We start from the raw sequence: 25,310 nt of genomic DNA, 5'->3' as shown, positions 1-25,310 counted from the left end.
TTAGTTTCATCAGATTTCTAAACTTAAAATCCTTTTTAGGAATACAAATGATCTCAGATCTGAGTCACTGCTGAGAGCTACAAATTTAAAAGCTATCACTTACTGAGCATATAGTAGTAGATGCCAGACTCTATCTAAGTACTTGACTTCCAGTTTCATTATATGCACAAAATAACTTCATGTGGCAAATACCATTATTATCTCCATTTATAAGAAACTGGGACTCAAAAATATTAAGCAACTTGCTTAAGTCCAAACGCTTTTCTAACTACAGACTGTGGAGAGGCCAGTATTTCAGTCTACTTTGACTTGAAAATCCATCCATACGCTTAACCAGGACACCAGAATATCACCTCAACAAACTCCCAAATAGCTTTTTCATAAGCCAAATCAATCATAGTGATGTTGATGATCTGGGAAAGAAAAAAGTAAGAAAGGAGCAGCTTGTCTGACTCACAATCAAGAAAAAAAGCTAATCTATATTGAGTCCCTACTGGGTACCAAGAACCTTATATACATGGCTCAACTAATTCTCAAAAGCCTACCAGGACAGAAATTATTAGCCCATTTTCTAGATAAGGAAATCTATAAAATTTATAGATGAGGCTTAGAGAGGTTAACAGTTACTAAAACAGCCTTTACTTTTTCTACTATACTACTACTATAATATGCTTTTCCTGACTATTCAAGAAATACACCTGAGCTTGCTCTAGGTTCAAATATCCAACAGCTAGTACTGTTCCCACACAGTAGGACAGTAGAAAGAAGGATAGGAAAAAGGGTATGTTTCAGAAGCAGACGAAAGAGAGTTCTTTAAAAGCCCCCAGAGAAGAACTCAAATTCCCAAGAAAGCATGATTTTCCTGTGTTGGAAAAGTGAGGTAAAATCCCCTCCTCCCATAAGACAGCTAACTAGCCCTGGCCTGCCCTGTCCCAACCCCCCATCAGCAGCAACTCAGGCACACAGAAACAGGACCCAAACAAAAGCCAAGAGGAAACAAATCAAAACTTTATACAGAAAGTATAACTTGCAAGTGGGTGGTCCTGTCTCTGGCTTGACCTGTACTCTCTGGGTGCTCTGGTTAGTAATCAAGATACCACGTGCATTTTGTGGATATTAAGCCATCAATTTGCCAGCTAACTAAACAAACTTGTCAACCAAGCTCCAATGAGGACATTATTGACTCTAGTTCCGAGCTCCCACAACCAAAGGCCTGGCAGCCCCTACCTAAGGCAGCTCCCACCCAATCCACCTCAAACCAGCCCTTTCTCTCCATTTTCTGTAACTACTTCGTGCCAGCTCACTGGGGGGTTTTCACACCCCCACTGGAGTACAGATTCCCTCCCACTCGTTTCCCCAACAGTTGAGCTCTTGTTCTCAAGGGCACCAAATCCCAATCTCTCCTCCTCAGCCTCTGAGTTGGCTACAGCATTATTAGTAATCACTGACTCACCCATCCCCTTGAGGAGGCTAAGGGAAATGCAGAGGCCACAGGATGTGTGGCCTAGATCCCTTGGCCCTCCGCAGAGCTGACCAGCAGAGAGGTGACAGTAACACCACTTCGCCTTGGAATCTCTTTTAGTTGGCTGTGGTGCCAGTGGGCTAATGTCAGGCTCTCCACCATTGGAGAGGCCAGGATCTCTAGACAGTCCCACTGATGCCAACAGATCTAATCTCCCTGTTCCAAGGCAGATGTAATCCAATAAGGCTGCTAAGTCCACAACTATTCCCTCCGCATGGCAAAGGCAAAGTCGGCCCTTCAGGCCATACCAACAATAACAGCAGCATTAACCCCTTTAGAGAGTTCTTTGAGGAACTGAGAACTATTTCTCCAAGTTTCTCAAAGGTTTACCTCTACTAGAAAACGTTATGTCACCTAGTTCACTTTCTTTCTCCAAAACTTAATTTTTACCTCCAACATGTTTTCTGGCTCCATCTCAGTGATACCAGCCCTATCTACAGGACCACTGACATCAATGTCCAATTCCCACATCAAAGGAGAATCCCAACGTCAGCTTAAAATTCATCTCTACAGGTCTTTGGGGAACCCACAGAAAGGCTAAAAAGAAGCACTGGCAAAGAACACAAACCATCCACCAGGGCTTAACATAAAAAGAAGGAAAAGAAAGGGAGGCGGGATAGTCTGTGTATTGTTTCAATTGGAAAAATACACTGGTGAAATGGCTTATCCACATGTTCAGCTTTTTAGGCAAATCCACTATAACTTTGCAGGATGCCTACAGGCCATTCTGAAAATAAGTAGAATGGCATCACTCTTTATTCCACCCCCTTCAAGAGCTCCCAACCCCCTCTGCATCCCCCTCCTTTCCCCCCAAACATCTGGTCTGGACTAGAAGTGGGACCCACTCCCTGGGAAGCCTCCATGTTAACAAGAGAGGCAGTCTCCCCAGTCAGAGAACCCTGACTTAGGCTGAGGAAGGGACCGGCCCCAAGTTTCTGAATTCCCCCGCACCAGCCAGAGACGTAGAAATGAGAATTCCAGGGACCCGGGAGGAAGGGAGAAGTGTGGATCCTGGGGAGGTCCCAGGCTGAGGGCTCCCTCCTCCATAGTGTCCAGCGGTTGAGGCCGCGGTAGAGAAGTCCCCGACGGGGCTGTCGGGCGGCCAGCGGCTGCTCTGAGGTTGCCAAGAAGGCACGGAGTCCGTCGGAAGCCCCCCCTTAAGGGGTGGGCCGGATGGGGGAACCGGGCAAAGTCCTACCCTGGGCGCTGGGACCTCGGGGGCGGTAAGAGGGGGAAGGGACTGGGCTCAACTCTCACCAGCACCAGGGCGAACCTCTCTTCCAGTTCACAGGGCTCAGGCATCGGCATCTTGCCGGGCGGCGGCAGCAGCGAGACTGAAGGCGGCTCGCCTGGACCCCCCTCGGCGCTCTCCAGGTTGCCCATCGCTGCAGGGCCCCCTCGGGGGCCTCAGCCCCCCCACCTCCACGCCCGGGGGCCTTGGGCTCGGCAGCTCCGACCTGGCTCCTCCCTCAGCGCCGGCTCCCTTAGTCTCGACTCCTCTGCCCCGTAAGGGGCGCTGGGAGCTCCTCAGGATCCCGCAGGCGGTGGCGGGCGGCGAGGGCGGAGGCAGCGCAGCGGACAGCGGCACCGAAGCGACCCGCGCGGCGGCCACCGCTCTAGCTCACACCAACCGCCTCGCCGCTCTCGGCGCGCAGCTCCTACCGCTGCCCCTCCCCGCCCCCTCGCGCTCTTTCCCTTCCCTGACTCCCCCCACTTCGCTTCCTCCCACCCACTCCCGGCAGAGACTCCGGCTTCCCCCCCGTGCGCTGACTGCAGCCCGCGCGCCCCATTCATGCAGGGCCCGCCTCCCGCCCACAGCCTCCCGGGCGTCCCTCTTCGCCCCCGCGCCTGATTGACGGCCGTACCTGCCAATCGCCGCGCCTCCCGCCCCTCGGTGGCCTCGCGCCTGGCGCCTAGCGCGCCCTGGCGGCCCCGGTACTAATCTAGTCACCCTAGCTGCCGAAGGTGTGAGGCGCTTGCTTGGACATCCGGGAAATGGACCCAGCCCTTTTCTACACGGAGCCCGTAAAGTATACAAATAAGTAAAATATAGGTCATAGGGTGTAAAGTTAACTACAAGAAAAGTAGGATGCTAAAACAACTAGAATGCTCAGGATATGGAGAGAGACCGTATATGTTAAGGGACTCTTACTTGAACTGGACACTGAGGGATGAGGAAGACCTTAACTGACAGAGAGAGACCGTTACCAAGTTCAGAGGTTGATCTAACTGGACATGAAAATGGAAGTGCAGGAGAAGAATGCTATTCTGGGGTAGGTCTGCTGGTGGGTCATCACTGATGATGTGATGACGTCTGTTGTTTCTGCTATCCTAGCTTCCATTCCTCTTCAAATAATAAACACCCCCTTTCCTAGGGAACCACCAATCCCTTGTTCTCAGTCCAAATAGAGCTGAACTTCACTCCCTTTCCAAGGGGTCCTATGACCCAGGCCTTACCAGTCACAGTATTTTCTTCCCCTACCCTCAGAGACTGTTTTAGGAATCAACACTTGACCCAAACCCTAAATATAAGGCTCCTTTCCAAGGCTTTCACTGGAACAGTCAGGAAAGAGATACTCTCCATTAGGGCAGCTGGATTGTTAGAATGTAAATCTGGAGCTGCTCGTGGCCATCATGCCATCACACCTCAAGCCTGCTGGGGAAAGCAAAGCTAAGAGACAGAGACATAGTTCTTAGTAACATGCTGAAAACCTGAATCCAACCGTGCCTGAAGTTATCACCTTGACTTTTCATTTATTCAACAAATTTTTATTGAAAGGCTTATTATATATCAGATACTGTTTTATACATTGAAAGATATATCTGTGAACAAAAATGGCATATATCTTGCCCTTTTGGAATTTACATTTACAACTAAACAAGTAAAATATACAGATGTTAGGGATCAGTGTTAATAAAACTAAAACTAAAAAAGGATAGAGATGGAAGAGAGGTTAAAATTTTAAATAGGATGGTCAGAGAAGACCTCACTAATAAGACGACATTTGGATTTGGATAAAGATCTGAAGAAAGTAAGGGAGTAAGCCATGTAGATATCTGGGGGAAGAATGATCCAGACAGAGAGGATGGCAAGTGCCTACTATGCCTCAGGTGTTAGATGAACAGCAAGGATGCTAGTATGGCTGGAATGCAATGAACAAGAGAAAGAGGAGTAAAAGATAAGATCAGAAAGTAACCAGAAATCATACTGTGTAGGGCTTTGTAGGCTGCCATAATGACTTCGATTTTTCTCAAAGTAGGATAGATCGCTATTAGAGGACTTTGAGCAGAGGAATGATATGATCTAACTTATGTGGGATTTTTAATCTTTGTTTGTTTATTTATTTATTTATTTATTTATTTATTTATTTATTTAGAGAGTGTGTGTGTGTGCATGAGCAGGGGAGGGGCAGAGAGAGAGGGAAAGAGAGAATCCCAAGCAGGGTCCACACTGTCGGCTCAGAACCTGATGCAGGACTGGATCTCACAAACTGTGAGATCATGACCTTAGCTGAGATCAAGAGTTTGACACTTACCTGACTGAGCCACCCAGGCACCCCCTAACTTATGTTTTAACAGGATTATAATAGTTTTTGCATTGGAAACAAACTAAATGGGGCACCTGGGTGGCTTAGTTAGCTGAGTGTCTGATTTTGGCTCAGGCAATGATCTCGTTACTTGTGGGTTGAAGCCCCACATTAGGATCACTACTGTCAACGTAGAGCCTGCTTCGGATCCTCTGTACCGGTGAGTGAGGGTGGTTTGAACCAGGGTAGCTGTGCAGATGGAGAGGAATGATCAGTCTTTTAAAAACGTTTTTTCTTGCCACATTTTGTCTATAGAGACAAGGATAGTTATCTCTAACTCTCTTTCTTTCTCCTTTTCTTTCTCTCTTTCTCTCTCTTCCTTCCTTCCTTCCTTCCTTTCTCTCTCTCTCTCTCTCTCTCTCTCTCTCTCTCTCTCTCTCTTTCATTAAGCTCCATGCCCAATGTGAGACTTGAATTCACAACTCTGAGATCGAGTCACATGCTCTACTGACTGAGCCAGCCAGGTGTCCCAGAAATAGTCAGATTCTTGATGGATTTGAAAGTAGAGTCAATAGAATTGTTTGGCAGTTTTGGAGGATGAATAAAAGAATTCACCCAAATTCACCAAAAATTCCAAAGTATTTGATCTGAGCAACTGGGGACTTGGAGTCTTCATTAACTGAAATGGAGAAAGGAGTAAGTTTGTTGAGGGAGAACCAGAGAGGGAAGGTTAGGAATAAGGCATTAGCCATGATGAGTTTGATTTGCTGACTGGACATCCAAGTAGAGGTAGCCACTTGGCAATTGGATATAAATGAGTCTGGAGATCCCGGTTGGCAGTATCATTCTGGAAATCAGCAGCATATAGATGCTGCTTAAAAATGGTAAATTATCTTTTGCAAGTTAGTCTGCATTAAGTTGTTTTTTTTTTAAGATTTTATTTTTAAGTCATTTCTACACTCAACTTCAGGCTTGAACTCACCTGAGATCAAGAGTTGCATAAAAAAAAAAAAAAAAAAAAAGAGTTGCATGTTCTCCCAACTGAGCTGGCCAGGTGCCCCTACATTAAGTTTCTGTCAGTAACAACCAAAAAGCGGAGGAGTCCCTATCTTTTCAGACCAGTGAAACTCTCTCCCATGAAGCCCAGTCTCTTCCAAACAGTTGGACAAATCAATCAACTCACATCTTATCCCCTCTTTCCCGGCCCCCTCCACCCTGAACACATACTTTCCCAACTGCTGTAGCAGACTCTTCTAGGACAGAAGAGTTATAATATGACTGAATACTTCTACTAGACAAAAAACTGAGAAATCAAAAGGGAAATAATTCATCAATCATTTTTTTTTAACAGTGATCCAAGCAACATCCAGCAGAAAGAAGAGACTTGATAAGACAGTAAACATCAGTGTATTTACCCTGGTGTGGTCTTTTGGTCTCCAATCGTGTATTTTTGGTTTTGCTTGACCATCAAATTTATATACTCTAGGGACTTCTGGAGTCTGTTAGATTACTGCTTTCATTGTTAACTCTCTGCTTACCCCACTTCAAGCCTTTCTAACTTTATATAAGATAAAGCCAAAACTTATTCTGGCATTCAGATCTATAGGTCTATATCATCTCTAAAACCCAACGCCCCTTCAACCTACTTTTCCTATCTTACCTGGTTCTAATATTTTATGAACCCTTTGCTTCAGCTGGAAAGATCAATTTCCAAACATTAGTTGTACATTCTTATATCTTCAACTTTGCTCTTTGTGCTAAACATAATAATGGCTCCCCCAAATGCCCACATCCTGATCTCCAGAATATGTGAATATGTTATTTTACATGGCAAAAGGGACTTTGCAGGTGTGATTAAGTTAAAGATCTTGTGATGGGAAAATTATTGTGGGTTACCTGAGTAGCTCAGTGTAATCACAAGGGTCCTTCTAAGAGAGAGGCAGAAGGGTTGGAATAACAGGAGACCTGACAACAGAAGCAGAAACAGGAATAATGCAAGCAAGGCGTGCAGCAGCCTTTAGAGACTGAGAAAGGCAAGGACAGATTTCTCCCTAAAGCCTCTGGAAGGAACACAGCCCTGTTAACGCTTTAATTTTAGCCTTCTAACCTCTAGAACTGTAAGATGATAAATCTGTGTTGTTTAAAGCCGCTACATTTGTGGTAAATTGTTAAAGTAGTAACAGAGAATTAGTACACTCCTGCTGTGCCCCTGATCTAGATTTCTGCTTTCTTCCATGCAGCCTATTCAAATCCCAACCAGGTTCAGCACAATCTTTGGTTTTTAACCAAATGCAACAAATACCTATTGTTTGCCTATCATGTGCAAAGCATCTGGCTAGATACCAGTAGATAGAGAGAGAGACACAAAGATGAATAAGAGCTCACAGGCAGGAAAGAGAAGGTAGAGAGAAGAAGGAATATGAACTGAGTCTGAAGGCATCAGATGGAATCATTGGTGTTACACTGGTGGGTACCAGGTTTTAAGTCCTGTCCTGGGGTTCTCCTGGATTTAAATGATCATAAGTCTTATTATCGCTACTTTTCACTTAGAACTTAATTCAACAACATTTACCAAGGGTCTACTACATGCAAGATATTGTGCCTTGGGGCCATGCAGGATACTTGGATTCACAACTCATGGTTCCTCTACTGCTTTCTATTGTTTAATTCTGTATCTGTGTCTTGTCTGGACCATGGGATTTTTTGTTTATTTAAAACATATGTATCCAGTACCTCCTTTGTTTCTTAAGTGTGAAGGAAGATTCAATGATGACTAGGTCTCTTTCTTTCAGGTGCTCACAGTCTAGTAGGAAACAGTCTCAGAATATTTACAAAACAGTATGATATATGTTGAAATAGATGGATGTACAAAATGTTCCCAAGAGAACTGAGGGTAGAGCTGTAAAGCGGTGGGTGGGGCTTCTGGGGATACATGACACTTGAGCCAGGGCTGAAAGATGAATAGATGTGCCAGATGGAAAGGTAAGACAGTGGGATAAGAAGGTGATCAGGAGGGGAAAGGGCAGTTCAGGAAGGAGGAAAAGTACAGGCCAAAATAGAGAACTGTAAAAGAGCACAGATGTCTAAGCAATCGTAGGAATTTCAGTGCGGCTGAAGCATAGGATATGTGTGTAGCAAGAGGACAGGAGACAATACTAGACATACACATCAAATCAAGTTCAAGTTGTGCTCAGCTCAGGAGTTTATTCTATGCTGTAGGTAGTTCTGTATCCTAGATGGTTTTTAATTATGGTCTTTGGAAAGATTCCTTTATCAGTATTTGAGAATACAGAAAGGTCTGCAGAGCTAATAAGGAAAACAGAAGGGTCTGGACCAAATCAGGACAGGGGAATGAAGAGAAATAAAGTTGCAGGGAAAGATTACATTAGCTTGCATAATGAAATACTACAGATTGGGTGCCATACACAACAGAAATTTATTTTCTCACGGTCTTGGAAGCTAGAAGTCCAAGATCAAAGTACCATCAGGTTTGGTTTCTGGTGAGACTTCTCTTCTTGACTTGCAGATGGCCACCTTCTCACTATGAGCTTATATGGTCTCCCCTCTGTTCAAACATGGAGAAAGAGGGTTGTAGTGTCTCTTCCTCTTCTTAGTAGAACACCAGTCCTATTGGATTAGGCCACACCCTAATGACCTCCTTTAACCTTAATTGCCTCCTTAAAGGCCCTATCACCAAATACAGTCACGTTGGGGGTTAGGCTTCAACATATGAATTTGGGGAGGACACAATTCATTCTGTAACAGAGATATACTTGAAACAGAATCAAGAAGACTTAGTTATACATATTAGATAATAATGACTAATATTTTTACAGTGCTTTATAATTTACAGTATTTTTTTCACATCCATTATCTGATTTTATCTTTACAACACTGTACGAGGGGGATATTGTCATTATCCTCATTACATAGATGAATAAACAGGCTAAATGAAGTTAAATAATATGTTCAAAGCCATGTGCTAAAAGTGGTGACCCTGGTACTGAACCTGGGCTTGCCTTCAAAATCCCATGCCATTCTAATTCTCTTATGAAAAGTAAGGGAATAAAGAAGATTGGAAAGTTGAGGCCAGCTTGAGGATGCCTTACCCTTAATCTCTAAGGAAGCCAAGAATCTCTCTTGGGTCAACTGCTTCCACCTCCTTAGTCAAAACATTTTCAGACTCATGCCTCCACCTGTGTCCTCTCCACTGAGGAAGTTCTCACATTATTCCTAGCCTCTTCCTCTGAAGTCTTGAGAAATACACATTTCCTTCTCTTTCCTGGGAAGGTCGGTGGGGGAGGAGGAGATGTGAACACAGATGTTTTAAAGTTTTTCCTAATGATTTACACTTTTACAGATAGAATGCTCTTTCCCTCCCTCTTTGCTTGCTAATTCCTACTCATCCATTAAAACAAAGCTTACGGGTCACCTCTTTTATGACTTCCCAGGTTTAATGGAGAACATGTCTGTGAGCACATAGTGTCCCAACATATCTCTGTCATTATACCATGAAATCATCAAATTGTGTAAGCTCCTTCAGGGCAGGTAGATATTCCTAATACCTAGCAATACCACCCACTTCATGTCTGTTACATGCTCTTTGAACAAATGAATGTCTTCATATATTGTCACAATCTTCCCACACAATGGCAGTCCCTTTGTTCTTTATCACTCCTCCCAGATACAATCTGTCTTCTTGTATCACTCAGGGTTCAATGAAGGGAACAAAAATCCCTCTAAGTACTGTAAGGATACTAGGACACAGGTACTTATAAAATCAGCTAGAAAGTCTAGAAGAGCCCACAGGAGGCTGAAACTCTTCCAAGGAAGCTGCTACCTCTGCCCCAGTCAGGGGAGTGGTATATCTGAAGGTCTTCACTGATGACTGGGTTTAAGAACAAGTGGCTACAAGTGTGATCCAGGGATCTCGAAGCTATGATCAGGACATTGCTGCTGCTACACTCTGATGCAATCACCTCTCAATATTTACAAAGCTAGAGACATCACTGAATCCCTGCTATACAAATATATCACATCTCAGTAACCAGGAGAAATAGCCAAAGTAGCAGTACAATGGCCTTTGTCTCATTTCTGCCTTCTAAACCTCACCCAAATACACCTGACTGGCTACGAGGCATTCTGAGAAACATAATTCTTAGCTTTTCAGCTTCTGCACACCAGAAGGAGATAGGAATATACACCGAATGCTAACTAATCTGCTAGTCTGAAAGCCACCCAAAGTCTTGTCACCTGCAACTGGGTCTTTTCCTCCTTCCCCCCTCACTGTGCCCAATGCCTGCCCCAGTGGCTGATTTAGTCTTTGGTCTTGGTGCCTTTAGTATGTTCCTTCAGGCTATTGTTTGCCCTTTTCTGTGACCTGTGTGAGGCAAAATTTATTAGCTATGATTCTAAAAGCACGATCGGTAAAATAATGAATTGACATATTGAATGTCATCAAAGTTAAAAACTAGTGCTCTTTGAAAGGCATCATTTGTTCATTTGTTTGCTTATTTTTAAGATTTTGTTTAAAATTTTTTTATGTTTATTTATTATTGAGACAGAGAGAAACAGAGCATGAATGGGGGATAGGCAGAGAGAGAAGGAGACACAGAATCTGAAGCAGGCTCCAGTCTCTGAGCTGTCAGCACAGAGCCCAACACAGGGCTCAAACCCACAGACTATGAGATCACAACCCGAGCCAAAGTCAGACACTTAAACAACTGAGCTACCCATGCACCCCTAAAATTTTGTTATTTTTAAGTAATCTCTACACCCAACATGAGGCTCAAACTCACAACCCCAAGACCAAGAGCCACATACTCCACTGACTGAGCCAGCCAGGTGCCCCAAAAGGCATTGTTAGGAGAAGTAAAAAGAAGCCACAAACCAGGAGAAAATATTGCAAATCACATATCTGACAAAGAACTTGTATTCATAAAATACAAATAACTCTAAAAAATCAATAATTAGAAAACAAACAGTCCATTTTTTTAAAAAAATGGGCAAAAAATTTGAACAGCTCACTCACTAAAGAAGATATATGAATGACAAATTAACACCATGAAAAGATATTCAATATCATTAGTTATTAGGGAAATGCAAATTAAGACCACAATGAGATACTACTACACACCTAAAATTTTAAAACTCTGATGTGAGTGTTGGTGATGATGTGTAGAAGCTGGACCTCTCATATACTGCTGTTGGGAGTGTAAAATGGTACAACCACTTTGGAAAACAGTTAAGCAGTTTCTTAAAAGGTTAAACATACACCTACCATGTGATGCAGTCATTCTAATTCTAGGTATTTACTCCAAAGAAAAGGAAACACATGGGCACACAAAGACTGGCACGCAAATGTCCTTAGCACTTTGGAATAGCAAAAGACTGGAAAAGATCCCAATGCCCATCATCAGGTGAGTGGATAAATAAATTATGGTAATCCATGCAATGGAATAATAAAAAGAACAGAAAGAACTATGATACTATAATGATAGGTAAACCTCAAAGAATTATACTGATTAAAAGAGACCAAACAATATGGCCATACAGTATGAATACACTTATATAAAAGTCTAGAAAGTTCAAACTAGTCTACAATGATATAAAGCAGATCAGGGGTTGCTTAGGAATAAGGGAGGGTAAAGACAGGAAAGATTATGAAGGAACATGAAGAAGTTTGGGGGGAGGATAATAGACATGTCCATTATCTTGATTATGATGATGATTTCATGCCGAAACTCATGAAAATGTAAACTTTAAATATATGCAATTTATTATATGTAAATTATACCTAAATAATGCTATTAAAAAATTAAAGCAGAGACAGTTGAACTGGAAAGAAACCCCTATACTCCTTTTATATATTCACTTATGTGATTGATTGTTTGACATCTGTCTTTCTCACTAGAGTGACAACTCCATAGAGGCTGAGGTGATACCAATTTGCACAAGCACATCTCTAATGTTTAACATAGAATCTGATGCCTATTAAGGACTTGATACATATTTGTTGAAGAAAGAAGAGAGAGAGAGAAGTGTTGAGAATAACTCCAAGGGTGTGTTGCTGCTGATAGCTATGGAGGAATCAGAAGGAAAGGCAGAAATGGAACAGTGAAGGAGAAGGTGAAGGAAAACCAAGTAGTGCTGTGCCAGCAAAGCCAAAGTAAGTAGCAGTTTCAAGGAAAAGGATTAGAAAAAGGCCATTTGATTTTTAGATTTAGCAGTTAGAAGGCATTGGTGCCTGAAGAAAGTGATTTTGGACAGAAGCCAGGTTGTTTTCCCCGCCCCAGCCCTCTACATACACAAAACACAAACTTCTTCATACGATGGAAGTATCCATGCGCTTCACTCCATCTTCACAAGTGTCCACTCCTAGCCAAGCCCTTTTTCTCTGTCTTTTTTTCTGTCCTGATACCTAACTCTCTTCTTGGATGCCATTCTTGTTCCCTTACAATCCATTTGCCACTAATCAGCTAGAATGAGGGTCATGTGCCTAGTCCTTCCATGTGATCTCCTCACTGTTTAGCCCCCTCTTTACAGTAATGGTTAATGCCCTCATGTGCCCAAGCTGTGAGACCCTCAAGTTTTGTCACATTTTCAGCTGGAATCAGGAAAGGATTGAGTAAGAGTATTAGTTATGTAATTCTGCCTAACAAATTACCCAAAACTCTGAGGCTTGAAACAAGCAAACAAAAACTTTATTATCTTACAGTTTCTAAGAGTCAGGAATAGGGGACAGGCTTAGTTGGGTTCTTCTGGCTTAGGGTCTCTCATGAGATTGCAATAAAGCTACTGCCTGGGGCTCCAGTCACCAGAAATCTTGACTGCTTTTAAGAAGCCTCACTTACGTGGCTATTGGCAGGATGCCTCAATTCCTTGCTAGTTGTTGGCCACCACCTGGCCCTTTCCTCTGAGCTGCTTGAGTGTCCTCCTGACATGACAGCTGGCCGTGAGTGATCTGAGAGAGAGCAGAAAGGATGCCACAGTGCTTTTTATGATACAGTCTCCGTAGTCTTCATCATTTCCACTTTACTGTATTTATTAGGAGCAAGTCATTAAGTCCAACCCACACTGAAGGGAGGAGAATTAGACTCCACCTCTTGAAGGGAGAAGTCTCAGAGAATGTGTGGACCTATTTGAAAACCATCGCCATAAGGCAAGGAAAAATGGTATATCAATGCCTTAAGGATGAAGAAAAGATTTGGATCATCCATTGTGAACAGCCATACAGGAGTCAATGTAGTAAGTAAGCAATTGTTATACAGGTGTGGTACCTTTTCTCCTATGCTACAGGACAGAAGCGGCACCAGGAAAAGCAGATGAAGAGGCTGGCCAAGTGTTTGGGGTTTGGAAATGGTAAGGAAATAGAAGAATATGGACATTAGAATGCTGGGAAATACTGAAGTGATTGATCTGAAACTCAGTGAAGGTCCACAGTGAAATGGAAAGAGCTAATTACTTCCAAGAATGAAGCATCTATGATAGTTCTTTGAGGAAACTAAGTTAATCTGGGTTTCAGTTTTCTCATCTGTAAAATGAGATTAATAAGGTCTGCATTATCTTCTTACTGAGTTATTATGCAAAGTAAAATAACAGTGGGAAAATTACTTTGAGAAGAGTAAAGTGTTCTTTAAAAAAAATTTTTTTAATACTTGTTTATTCTGAGAGAGAGACAGAGTGTGAGTGGAAGAGGAGCAGAGTATGAAGGATACAAGGAATCCAAAGCAGGCTCCAGGCTCTGAGCTATCAGCACAGGGCCTGACATGGGGCTTGAACTCACGAGTTGTGAGATCATGACCTGATTCAAAGTCAGATGCTCGACTGAGCCACCCAGGCACCCCAAGAGTAAAACATTCCAATACTCTTGTTATTGTTATCAGTGCTTTCCAAAGTTAGAAGGGGCTGAATTGATATTAAAAATATTGCAAGCTGTATTTTTTAGTTATTTTACTCTTGCCAGTCTACAGTAGTAATAGTCCATAATACTGAGATTAGAAAAGAAAAACTCAATTTTCTTTATTCCTTTATCCTTCAGATGTCAGTGGACATGCAAATGAGATCTGGGAAGTGAAAAGCCTCCTCTGGAATCTTAAATGGAATATTAAATACACACACTTCTAAGTGATGATATGGGTTTTAATGTGTTTCCTTTCTGTGAGCTGCACGTTCTCATAACCACTGGGGCGAACAAGGTCAGGGCATTTGAGATCAGAATGAGGTATTTAAGGTTGTAAAAGTAGACAAGGAAAGGTGTGAGATACAGAAAAAAGAAATGACTTCAGGGAAGCCATGTTTATCTCTGTTTGTCAGGAAAATAGTGACTCTCCTAAGGTTGAATTTAGACCAAGGTCCCCAAGTCATTCCCAGCTTGCTCTTTCCTTCCTTGTTCTCCTTTTTTCCCTTGCCCTAGGCTGAGGAATTCAGCCTGCTTTCTATCTCCTCTATAACTCTGCCACATCCCATTTGCCAATTTCTGGAATGCATAATCTATTGCCACCTACCCACCTTCTTCCCCACCATTTTACACGTCCCTAGCACTTAAAGTCAGGTACAACTGTCCTTTTCTTTCAAAGATTTTATTAAATTAACACACACATACACACACTTTTACAAAATTACATAAGCAATATATGTCAATTTTACAATGAGAGGCAGTACAGCTTAATGATTAGGAGTATGGGCTTGTACCTCTTAATCCCCTTCACCTATTTCCTACCCCTTCCCCATGTTTTCTTCCTGTTCTTTATTGTCAAGTATGCACTCCTGGCTTATTTCATATCTCCTACCAGGAGAAACCATAGTAACACTGTTAATACAATACATGGCTCTTTGGAAACTTTTTATATTCAAACAATAAAGATATTCTTGTCTATGTAGTTCTTATATACTATTTATTTTACTCCTGGTTATATCATTATTCATGATGCTTTATCATTCATCGTGTTGCCCATGACTCTCTCAAAAATCGTTACTGTGCTCTGTTGATGATGGCCACAAATGGAAGTCTTACTCACAATATGCAGGAAATTTTGAACAATAATTTTTTGTATGGTCATGTTAAATTTTCATTCAGAATTTTATACCATCAACATGGAACAACACCTCTTCCAATCATGTCTTCTCCTGTATTCTATAAACTATAATCACAGCATTCCCAGACTGTGACTCCTTTCAAGGTTGACCACATTGCCATCTTCCACATACCACCACCAACAGGGAATATGTGTTAGGGATCCATGGGTGTAGCAAGAGGAACGATGCCATTTGTGCATGTTTCATATGGCATGACCTAAGACTGACATGAGGAGGGCATTTTATTCACAACATCATTCAGAAGCAAAGGAAGATATCAGTTGGAAAGGGCCTGTTGGTACTGTGAAGTGACAGTCTCAAAAGCACCTCAAGGGGCGCCTGGATGGCTCAGTCGGTTGGGCGTCTGGCTTCAGCTCAGGTCATGATCTCATGGTTCGTGGGTTCAAGCCCCATGTCGGGCTCTGTGCTGACAGCTAGCTCAGAGCCTGGAGCCTGCTTCGGATTCTGTGCCTCCCTTTCTCTCTGACCCTCCCCTGCTCGCACTGTCTCTGTCTCTCAAAAATAAATAAAAAGCATAAAAACATTTTTTTTTTAAAAAAAGCACCTTGAAATAATGTTGGAGGAGAAGGTGGGGCTACTCCTGGATGACTGCCTGATTTATGTCCCAGGGTTCTTGGAGGGAATGGAGTTACTGGCCTGGGTGCCAGTGGAGGGGGTAGACAGTGGGGCTAGTGGTATATGGTGATGTACAAGAGAAAAGAAGCCTGTTGCCACCCTACTGTCCTCTGGTGCTATGGACTACAGATGGTCCCATAGTCAGATACTGAGAGAAGATCAACACAGGGACCCACACACATGACTCAAGTCCAAGACTTGCAGTTCTGTTTGTAGTCCAGAGGCCTTAACTCATCTTCTATGTGACCACAAATAGGCTCATCAGCACCACCCTGGAGACTCAGTCTCACCTGATTCTCCAAAAGGAATACTGTACCGGCCAAGAGTAGTTGGATGCCTTTTTAAAGTGAGACCTGGTCTTAGGGCTTTAGGATGATCCTATAGACATAAGTTTCAGAGTTCCTCAGGCAACCTGGGATTGGGGAATGCCATGAAGGAGAGAAACTAGGAGAAGGGCTCATTCAGGGCCTGGTCTGGGCTCAGCTTTGATAGTACTGCTGGCTCTGGCTGGTCCCAGGCACATAATGGATACCTAGAAGATTTTCAGGAAGGCCCTTCAAAGTATGAGGCCCTCTGAGGCACACAAGCCAGGGCAGGAGCCTTGGAATAGGCTGTTATTAAAGGAAGTGCTTGCTATGTGATTTATGGGGATAAGCTGTAAAAAAATATATCCATCTGGCTCTCCTTGTCACTGTGATTTCTCACTCTGAAAGAGAAGAAGAAGAAGAAGAAGAAGAAGAAGAAGAAGAAGAAGAAGAAGAAGAAGAAGAAGAAGAAGAAAAGAAGCCAGCTCTCATGCTGTGAGGACATTCAAGCAGTCCTAAGGAGGACCCCACATGCAGAGGAACTCAGGCCTCCAAGCTAACAGTTAGCACCTAATTGTCAGCTATACGAGTGAACCACCTTGTAATTCCTCCAGCCCCAGTCAAGCCTTTGGGTGACTGCAACTCCTGCTGACATTTAACTGCAGAATCTTACAACAGACTCTGAGCCAGAAAAGGAATGAATAATCTTTCATCAATGAATGAATAACCATGCAGGCCAAACCCTTCGCAACTTATTCTTCTAGGCAGAGAATTCAACATTAGCCTGACAAAGGGGTTCTTGTGCCTTAACTATGGCATAGAATATAGAGCTGCTGTGTGAGTACAAAGGTAAAAACCTCTGCAGCAACCTGTGTAGATTGATGACCAGGAACCGGATAGGCCCTGTTTCCAAGCACTTTACCCAAGAAATGTAGCAGAAATTAGGGAGGGAGAGGAGAGAGGGAGAGAAACCCTAAGGAAGTTTTTCACCCACTCTGATGGAATGAGGTTAAGGGTAAATATTAGGTTGTACTCTAGAAAGTAAAATTATATTTACTGCATACCTGAGTTTGGGTACTGAGAAGCATACCCTGCACATTTGTATTCTTTACTAAAAAGATAACTGTTCTATCCTTCTAGAAAGTTATTTCTTAAATCCTGGATTCTGATCTTATCTCCACTGATCCAATGCTTAATCCAAATTTCTTGCCTTATTTTGCTAGAACCTTTTTTGTCCAGGGGCCTGTTTTCTCATCTATAAAATGAGAGGCAGGGGGTACTTAGATGGCTCAGTTGGTTAAGCATCATTGACTCTTGATTTCAACGCAGGTCATGATCTCAGGGTTGGTGAGTTTGTGCCCCAAGGAGGAGAGGGTACTCGGCACTGACAGCAAGGATCCTGCTTGGGATTCTCTCTCCCTCTCTTTCTGCCCCTCTACATGCATGCATCCCCCCTCAAAATAAATACATAAATAAACTTTAAAAAATATACTAAAAAATAAAATGAGAGGCAGGGGTGAATCTCTATTCTGTATAGCCTAAAACATATACAGTTGTGGCCTTGTATTTAAGAAATAGAATACAAAATTATGTAATAAGTCAATATTTATTTAGAATAAGAAAAAGAATCATTGTCTATTTTAAAATGCTGACAAAACAGCAAACGTCACACAATCCAGAAAAAAAAGGAGTATTTTAAACTGACTGGCAACCACTATAAACTCTTTTTTTTTACTACATTTTTTTGGCTGCATACTCTTTGCCTCTTCATATGTCAATTTTGTACTATTCTTATAGAGATATTAGATAAATTAGTAAAAAAACGAGTTAAAAAATTTGACAGTGTATAAACTTTTTTTTTTTTTAATCAGGGTCACAACTCCTTACTATGAGTTTTTGCACAGGTGATGCTTCTGGCCCGGGACAAGCCCTTGGGTAACTCCAGCCCTCTCATCTCTCTTGGTTCAGTTTCTCCGGGCTGCCCGGGCAGTTTTGCCAGGTCGCCACCCTCGTTCCCTCTCCCTACTTTCACAGACCGAAATGATTGTTAAGTTGTCGCCCATTTCCCCCAAGCAGGCAAGGTGATTCTGAAAGCCCGTCAGCCCCGCCCGCGGCCCCAGGACCACCACTTGGGCTAGAAGGTGTCGGTGCTTCCGATGCAGGACTGGGGCTGCTATATTTTCCTCGCATTCCTGGACAGTTCGCTGAGCCTACCAGGAGTGCTCTAAAGCCTAAACTCGGCAAGATTAAAGGTAGATTGACTCCTGTGAGAGCCCTTTTTTACGTGTTATCTGAATTTCTTTCCCGCTTTAACATTCCATGAGAAGCTTAAAAGCAGAATCCCAGGACTTAGCCGCGCTTTCCCATCTAGCGTTGTAGGGGTTCCGCGACTAGTCAGGTATCTGGGTGGGGCCTGCCCCTCTCCACTTCCTCCACTAGGGGCGGTGTTAGACCGCGGTCTTTCCCAACTACGGGGAAGAGGCGGAGACCTTTTGCTACGACACCGGTTGGCGGCCAGAGTCTTGACTGACAAGGGCAGTAGCGAATGGCTCTGAAGTAAGCAGCCGTTGTTTACGCACGTACAGCCAATGGCAAGGTAGAGGTGCGGCCAACGGCCAATGAGGACTGGCTTTAAGCGGAACGCAGAGGCGGAGCTTCCTTCGACGGGCAGACGCTGAGTGAGGAGTCTGGACTGGACCCTGGGAGAGTCAGAAGCACATCCGGTGTGAGAAGAGGTGTGTGGGTTCTTCAGAAGCCGGTAAGAACATGCGTCTGAAGCTGGGACCGCGCAAGCTGGGAGTGAGAAATGGAAAGGGAATTAGCAATTATTGTCTGAACAAGAGTGGGAATAGTCCCAGTATTCCTACGGACTGAATCTTCGGGGAATGGGGCCCTGCTCCGCAATGGGAACTCCGGAAAGCTGGGCAGGGAGGGGTAAGATCGGTAACTAGTACTGCGCATGCGCAACCGTACAGGCGTGGGGGAGGGGCGGGGGCGAGTCCGCCAGGTTTTGCTGGGCCTCGAGGCCCCGGTTTTGCACGCGAGTGCCAGCGAAGGGTCTTTGTTAGTCCCTTTTCCTACCTTCCTCCCTCCCACCCTGCGGTTTTTCTCTTTTCCCTCTCGCCAAGAGTAGGCGCAGGGGCCATTTGGCCCAGCCTCGACTGCTTGAATTCAGGTCACGTCCCCCGCCCCTTTCTTCCGAGGCTAAGGAAAGCGAAACCTCACAGGTTTGTGGTCACCCTCACCCCACCCGACTGATAGCTGCTCTGCTGCTGGCCGTCTGGCCGGCCCCCATCTGGGTGAGCGGCGAGGGCCAGGACTCGAGGAAGGGCCTGGTCAGGCAGGCTGCCCGGTCACGGCCAGTCAAGTGATGTCACTCACACTCGTCTGTGACACGCGAAGCTCCTTAGTTACTTGGAAGCCGAAAGCAGAGGCAGGAGGTGAGAAGATCCTTCTGGCTTTCCAGCCCCAAAGTGTAGCCCCGTTCTGGCCTGATTGGTTGCCTTTGGACAGGTGAGGTGGCCTTGACTTTGCTTGATCCTGAGCCTTGTGGTCGACTTTGTCAAAGTCCCACCCAGGAAAGTCGTCGTTGAGCGGTTGTTGATTTCTTGGGCCTACTTGCTGGGTCTGTGGTAGTTAGTAGGTTTTGGTAATTTTTATTTTTAAGTGTGCCAACCCAGAATGCATTGCCTACCGCATCAGTCTTTCATTGGCCAAACAATAACAAAAACCTCTCTGAACTTGACTGTTACAGCAATAGTTAACTTGTGAATGTGTAACACTGTAGAAGAGCTGACTGTGCCTGAAACAAAGCTTTTGAGGTTAAAAGTTAATGGCGAAGAGGCTTTTCTAGTTATTTATTGATACTCAGTTTTAGTTTATTTTTTGGGTAAGAATTAAGTTGAAGAAAGATTATTGAAGTTGCATAACTAAATTCTTAGGGTTTCTGCAAATACACTATTTCTGTAATTTTTAGGTTTACTTTCTTTGGTGGTTTGTCTTGGTCTAATGTTTTTTGTTCTGACTTCAAGAATATGTTGGTACTTAGATTCTCTGCCATTTTACTCCAGTAGAGACAGAATAGTTGAATCCTTGAGAAACACTCTTTAATTTGCATTCAGTTTCCTTCCATTATTTATCTGTGGAAACATGGCTTAGTGAACCCGCTTTCTTCCTGTCTCTCTCCCTCCCCTACTATTGATATGACTGAAGTCTTACTGTCCTAAGAATAGGAAAGTAAAATTAATCCAGATATTTAGTCAGGATTTTTGGGTTTTTTCCTGGTGATGCATATAGTTCATGTTTATTGCAAAAGTGCTGAAAAATATAGAAAAGTGTAATAGGAATCAGCATGTGTTAATATTTTTTAAGATTTCTCTTTGCCAATGGCTGGAACTGCCTTAATGAAAACTTGCTTTTCTGCTGTAGACACCCTACATAATAGAGAGAGCACCAGACATTAGAGGTCAGAAGGCCCCTAATCTGGTTTTGATTCTATTATATAACTTTGTGGTGTTGGTCAATACTAGTGTCCTTTTGTCCGTTGAGTACTTTACAATGATTTCACACAGATTTTCTTTTCTTTTCTTTTTTTTTAATTGAGGTATAGTTGACACAGTGTTACACTACTTTCCGGTGTACAACATAGTGATGCAACAAGGTGTACAATATAGTGATTCAACAAATGTGTACGTTATGCTGTGCTCCCACGTTATGCAAGTATAGTTACCATCTCGCCATACAAACACTATTACAGTCTCACTGACTACATTCCCCTATGCTGTACGTTTATGTCCCACACGTCTTCTCGCCAGCATTCAATAAGCTTGGTAGAGCAAGTAGAGCAGTGTTAATCATCCTTATCTTCCAGATAAGGAAGCCTAGATGATCGTAGGTAAAATGATTTCCCCAAAATTATGAGGTAGAAAATGGCAGGACTTGTGACTCCAAAGCCAGTGCTTGTGTCACTATTATGCTGCCTTTTTGAACTTTCTTTTTAAAGGGAGACTAATCATTTTTGCCCTTTGCTCATGGATTAGTGTGAAGATCAAAGGAGATAACATATGTAAAAGCGCTTTAAAAGTTGTAAAATTTTATATAAATGTAGTTAGTGGCATTATAAAAGATACTACTACTGGTTTGAAGTTTCACTTTATTTCATAAACTACCCGTGGGTATTAATCTCCTTTGGGAAAATACTGAATATTCTCTTGATGTTATATCCGCTAAATTTTCCTTTGCTACTTTGACTTGACTGTAGAATCTGTTAGAAGTGTCTTCCACTTCACCCTGTTTTGTTCCCCCAGAGTTTCTTTTTTATTTTTATGGAGTTGTAACTGTTTTCTTGTTTATTTACTTTTGAGAGGGAGAGACCGAGCATGAGCAGGGAAGGGGCAGAGAGTGAGGGAGACACTGGACCCAAAGCAGGCTCTACTCTGAGCTGTCAGTACAGACTCTGATGTTGGACCTGAACACATTAGCTGTGAGATCATAACCTGAGCTGAAGTTGTAAGCTTAACCAACTGAGCCACCCAGGCACCCCTCCCCCCGAGTTTCTAACCAAATTTCATGGAGTAGCTTTTTTAATAAACCCATTTTTGATTTCCAAAAACTGTAGAGATTGGCGTTTAGGGCCTCTAGTTACCCCGCATGGTAGGTTCCCCTTTGAGCCAGTTTGGGAGTGTCGATTTGAGGCTGCAGCACTCCTGGGACTCCTGGTTGTGCTAAATGTGGGGGATAGAGAGCCAAATCAGATGCAAGTTCTGCTCTCAGGGTGCTTATAGCCAAATGTGTGAGAGAAGTTCAGGCACATTTAACTAGAGTCCAAAACACTTAAAAAGAGCTTCAAGGATATGAATTGAATGGGTGTGATGTTTTTCCTAATCTGTGCCTACTCTGATTTGAGCTAAATATGTTGTTACTGGAGAGGGCTTACTGGTTTACACGGGAAGATGAATATGTATTTAGGTTATTGGTGCCTCCTTATGATTTAGTCTGTCAAACATGGTTATGGAGAAAGGGATTCAGTAGTGTCAAAGTTGGATGCAAAAAATAATTTATTGAAGGTAATAGGCATTACATCTCTAGTTACTGGCTTGGTTCTGAGGCAGCACTCTAGTGAGACAAGATTCAGTGTTAACTAGCTAATCTAGCTAGTCAAGGATCTTGGTCCAAGTTAAGGGGAGGTCTGGAACATCTAGGGTTCAAATCCAGGACCATCAGATCCCAGTCCTGTTGAAACAGTTCTTTGGATTTCCTGAAACCAAACTGACCTACCTCTTAGGGATGCCAAGGAAAGCATCAAGCTAATGACCATTTACTTCATGAAACTCTCTACCACATTGTATTATCACTTAGTGGTTATTAGGCTGTCTCAAAACACCTTCTGGCCCTGTGGGACAGGAGGTGCTGTGTAAATATGCCTGAGGAGAGGCATGGCATTTAAAGAAAAGTAATGTTCTCTAGTAATAAAATTTATCAAATTCCTTTAAATTCCAGTTTATAATTATCTTAGATTCCTCCCTCATCTTCCCCATTTAATTTTACTCATTTGAGTAAAATATTAAGTCTGCAGGATATAGTTAGCTGTGAGCTAATGGTTGACTAATATTTTTAAGAGGCATATGTAAGTTAGACTTACAAACTTAGTGTTTAATTTATTTATTTATTATTTATTATTTTAAAATACACATCCAAGTTAGCATACAGTGCAATAATGATTTCAGGAGTAGATTCCAGTGATTCATCCCCTAGATATAATACCCAGTGCTCATCCAAACAAGTGTCTGTCTTCCTTTATGTCCCTTGCCCCATTTAGCCTGCCCCCCACAACCCCTCCATCGACCCTCAGTTTGTTCTCTATATTATTAAAGAGTTTCTGATGTTTTGCCCCCCTACAGTTAATGTTTTCTAAAGCTAGGGGAAATTAATGCACTGAGGACATGAGAGTAATGCGTATTTACACTAGTAAAACAATGGTTAATATATGGAGCGAGTCTATGGAGCCAGTCTCATGCAAGAAGCACTATTCTAAGCACTTTTTTGGTATTATCTCATATAAGCCTATGAAGTGGAGGATATTATATGTTACTATATACAAATGAGGAGACTAAAGCAAATGAGGAAACTTGCTTCATGTCACACAGCTAAGGAAATTTCAGCTACGGTTCAAATGCAGTTAGCCATGCTCTTAACCACTATTCTAGGTACATGGTTATACAGAGTCTGAAAGCTATTAATTAGTAGGAAGAACTATTGAAAAAAATACAATCCTGCTCCCATTCCCGCCTTGCCTGTTTTTAATTATTTTAAAAAATTTTTATGTTTATTTATTTTTGAGAGAGACAGAGTGCTAGCGGGAGAGGGAGACAGAAAATCTGAAGCAGGCTCCAGGCTCTGAGCTGTCAGCATAGAGCCCAATGCAGGGCTTGAACTCACGGACTGTGAGATCATGACCTGAGCCCCCCACCTTTTTAATCGCATGGAATTTTTCTTTTCTCTCAAGTATCAATTGGTCCCTTCTAGATGTGTGAGAAGAGGACTCAAAATGATGGAATTACAAAAGGAATAAGGAACCATATAATTCACAAACTAAGTGGTTTTTTAAAATGTTTATTTTTGAGAGAGAAAGCGTGAGGGAGAGCAAGAGAGCCAGTGTGTGCACACAACCTAGGGAGGGGCAGGGAGACACAGAATATGAAGCAGGCTCTAGGCTCTGAGCTGACAGCTCAGAGTCCAGCGTAGGGCTCAAACTCAGAAACCATGAGATCATGACCTGAGTCAAAGTCTAAAGGTCAGCTAACCGAGCCATCTAGGTGCCCCAAAAACTGAATTTTTAATTAAATGTATGAACAATGTTTCTGTGACTTTCTGGTTTAATGTTAAATTGTATACATTAAGACAGCCTTCTGCCCAACAGTCAGCAAGCTCTTATCTTTAAAAGGTAAGGGGAGGAGGGCCGCCTGGGTTTCTCAGTTGGTTGAGCGTCCGACTTTGGCTCAGGTCATGATCTCATGATTCATGCGTTTGAGTCCTGCATCAGGCTCTGTGCTGACAGCTCAGAGCCTGGAGCCTGCTTCAGATTCTGTGTCTCCCCTCTTTCTGCCCTTCCCATGATCATGCTCCATCTCTCTCTGTCTCTCAATGATAAATAAGCACTAAAAAAATTTTTTTAAGTAAATAAATAAAAAATAAAAGCTAAGGGAGCAACTGGGTGGCTCAGTTGGCTGAGCGTCTGACTTCAGCTCAGGTCATGATCTCCCACTCGTGAGTTCGAGCCCTGCATCAGGCTCTTTGCTGACAGCTCAGAGCCTGGAGCCTGCTTTGGATTCTGTCTCTCTTTCTCTGCCCCTCCCCAACTTGCACTCTGTCTCTCTCTCAAAAATAAATAAACAAAATTTTAAAAAATGTTTAAAAAAATAAAATAAAAGGTAAGGAATTTTTTAAAATTCATGATTGTTACTGTTTTGCATAGCCTTTGGCCACTTGGCTATGTTTCATGTGGACTATATTTAATACATAGTGAAATAAGATTGTAGAGAGTTTTGTTTTGATTTCAAGGCTTGGCCCTTGATAATTTTTCATTTTAGGACAAATGTAGGGAAGATACCTAGAACAAAATAAGAGATTTAACAGGATATGAGACATGGATGTTCGTTGATGAGACTATCTGTCTTCTGCCTGCCCCTGTTGAGACCTCAGAAATAGAACTCAAAACAGTGTATTAATTTTTTTTTCTTTCTTGGTAAAGCTGTGCAGTAAGTTTTGTTATGTTTTTGGGTGCCTCCAGCAGAGGAGGCTGGCCAGAGGAACCACAGAATGGTGATGTGTTTCTCATGAGTCTATGAGGCACTGTACACATAGTATTCTAACTAAATAATCCCACCTCCTTGTTTAAATTTGAGTGTAGAACTAGGGAATGGGAGAGTGGATGCAATTTCTAAATTTTTGTATGTGTTGCCATCCAGGGTAACACAGACCAGTGCTGGAATGAGTTTCGTAGTGGGCTGATATATGTTAGGGGAACTACTGAATAATTTTTGAGCAACTTGTAATACACTTTTTTCCTTTATTGTGGTAAAATTTATACATAAAGCATATGATATGCGTAAGACTTATTTTAACATCCTTTTTTTAAAACAAAGATACTCGTTTAATTGTGGGGCCCCTTTGAAATGTTAGCTGAGTTACTTGGTTAATGGTTTTTAATACTTCAAACTCTGTAAGGAGCTAACTGTTCCCTGG

At 42.7% G+C, this 25,310-nt stretch overlaps 2 protein-coding genes and 2 long non-coding RNA genes across 13 annotated transcripts in view; 2 read left to right on the top strand and 2 right to left on the bottom strand.

Annotated features, from left to right (window-relative positions):
* The window catches only part of FMNL3 (formin like 3), a 54,613-nt gene extending 51,413 nt beyond the window's left edge, over positions 1-3,200 (bottom strand). For all 5 annotated transcript variants that reach the window (XM_029955069.1, XM_029955072.1, XM_029955068.1 and 2 more), the window contains exon 1: positions 2,780-3,200. In XM_029955069.1, the coding sequence (XP_029810929.1) occupies positions 2,780-2,905 (126 nt within the window). In that variant the 5' untranslated portion in view covers positions 2,906-3,200. The remainder of the gene's footprint in view (positions 1-2,779) is intronic.
* A 250-nt stretch (positions 3,201-3,450) lies between these two features.
* On the top strand, positions 3,451-14,172 carry LOC115303856. The gene is made up of 4 exons (XR_003914273.1): positions 3,451-3,552; positions 11,963-12,217; positions 13,348-13,410; positions 14,090-14,172. It is a non-coding gene; the product is annotated as an uncharacterized LOC115303856 (long non-coding RNA).
* On the bottom strand, positions 8,544-19,414 carry LOC115303855. Of its 5 annotated transcripts, none has more exons than XR_003914270.1 (4): positions 19,318-19,414; positions 18,557-18,860; positions 12,903-13,012; positions 8,544-8,614 (listed from the first exon to the last, which is right to left on the bottom strand). It is a non-coding gene; the product is annotated as an uncharacterized LOC115303855 (long non-coding RNA). The 5 variants fall into 5 exon arrangements; XR_003914272.1 differs by lacking the exon at positions 8,544-8,614 and adding an exon at positions 9,165-9,331; XR_003914269.1 differs by lacking the exon at positions 8,544-8,614 and having other exon boundaries at positions 12,736-13,012.
* The window catches only part of TMBIM6 (transmembrane BAX inhibitor motif containing 6), a 19,357-nt gene continuing 12,764 nt past the window's right edge, over positions 18,718-25,310 (top strand). Inside the window, exon 1 of one of the 2 annotated variants that reach the window (XM_029953805.1) lies at positions 18,718-18,825. The gene's annotated coding sequence lies outside the window, so the exon portion shown is untranslated. Of the gene's footprint in view, positions 18,826-19,561; positions 19,581-25,310 lie in introns of those variants that run through there. The other variant, XM_029953806.1, reaches the window with a different exon arrangement.

The sequence above is a fragment of the Suricata suricatta genome, chromosome 10, assembly GCF_006229205.1.
Source record: "Suricata suricatta isolate VVHF042 chromosome 10, meerkat_22Aug2017_6uvM2_HiC, whole genome shotgun sequence".
Lineage (NCBI taxonomy): Eukaryota > Metazoa > Chordata > Mammalia > Carnivora > Herpestidae > Suricata > Suricata suricatta.
The sequence above is the reverse complement of the archived record's forward strand: the minus strand, read 5'-3'. Positions and strand labels throughout refer to the sequence as shown.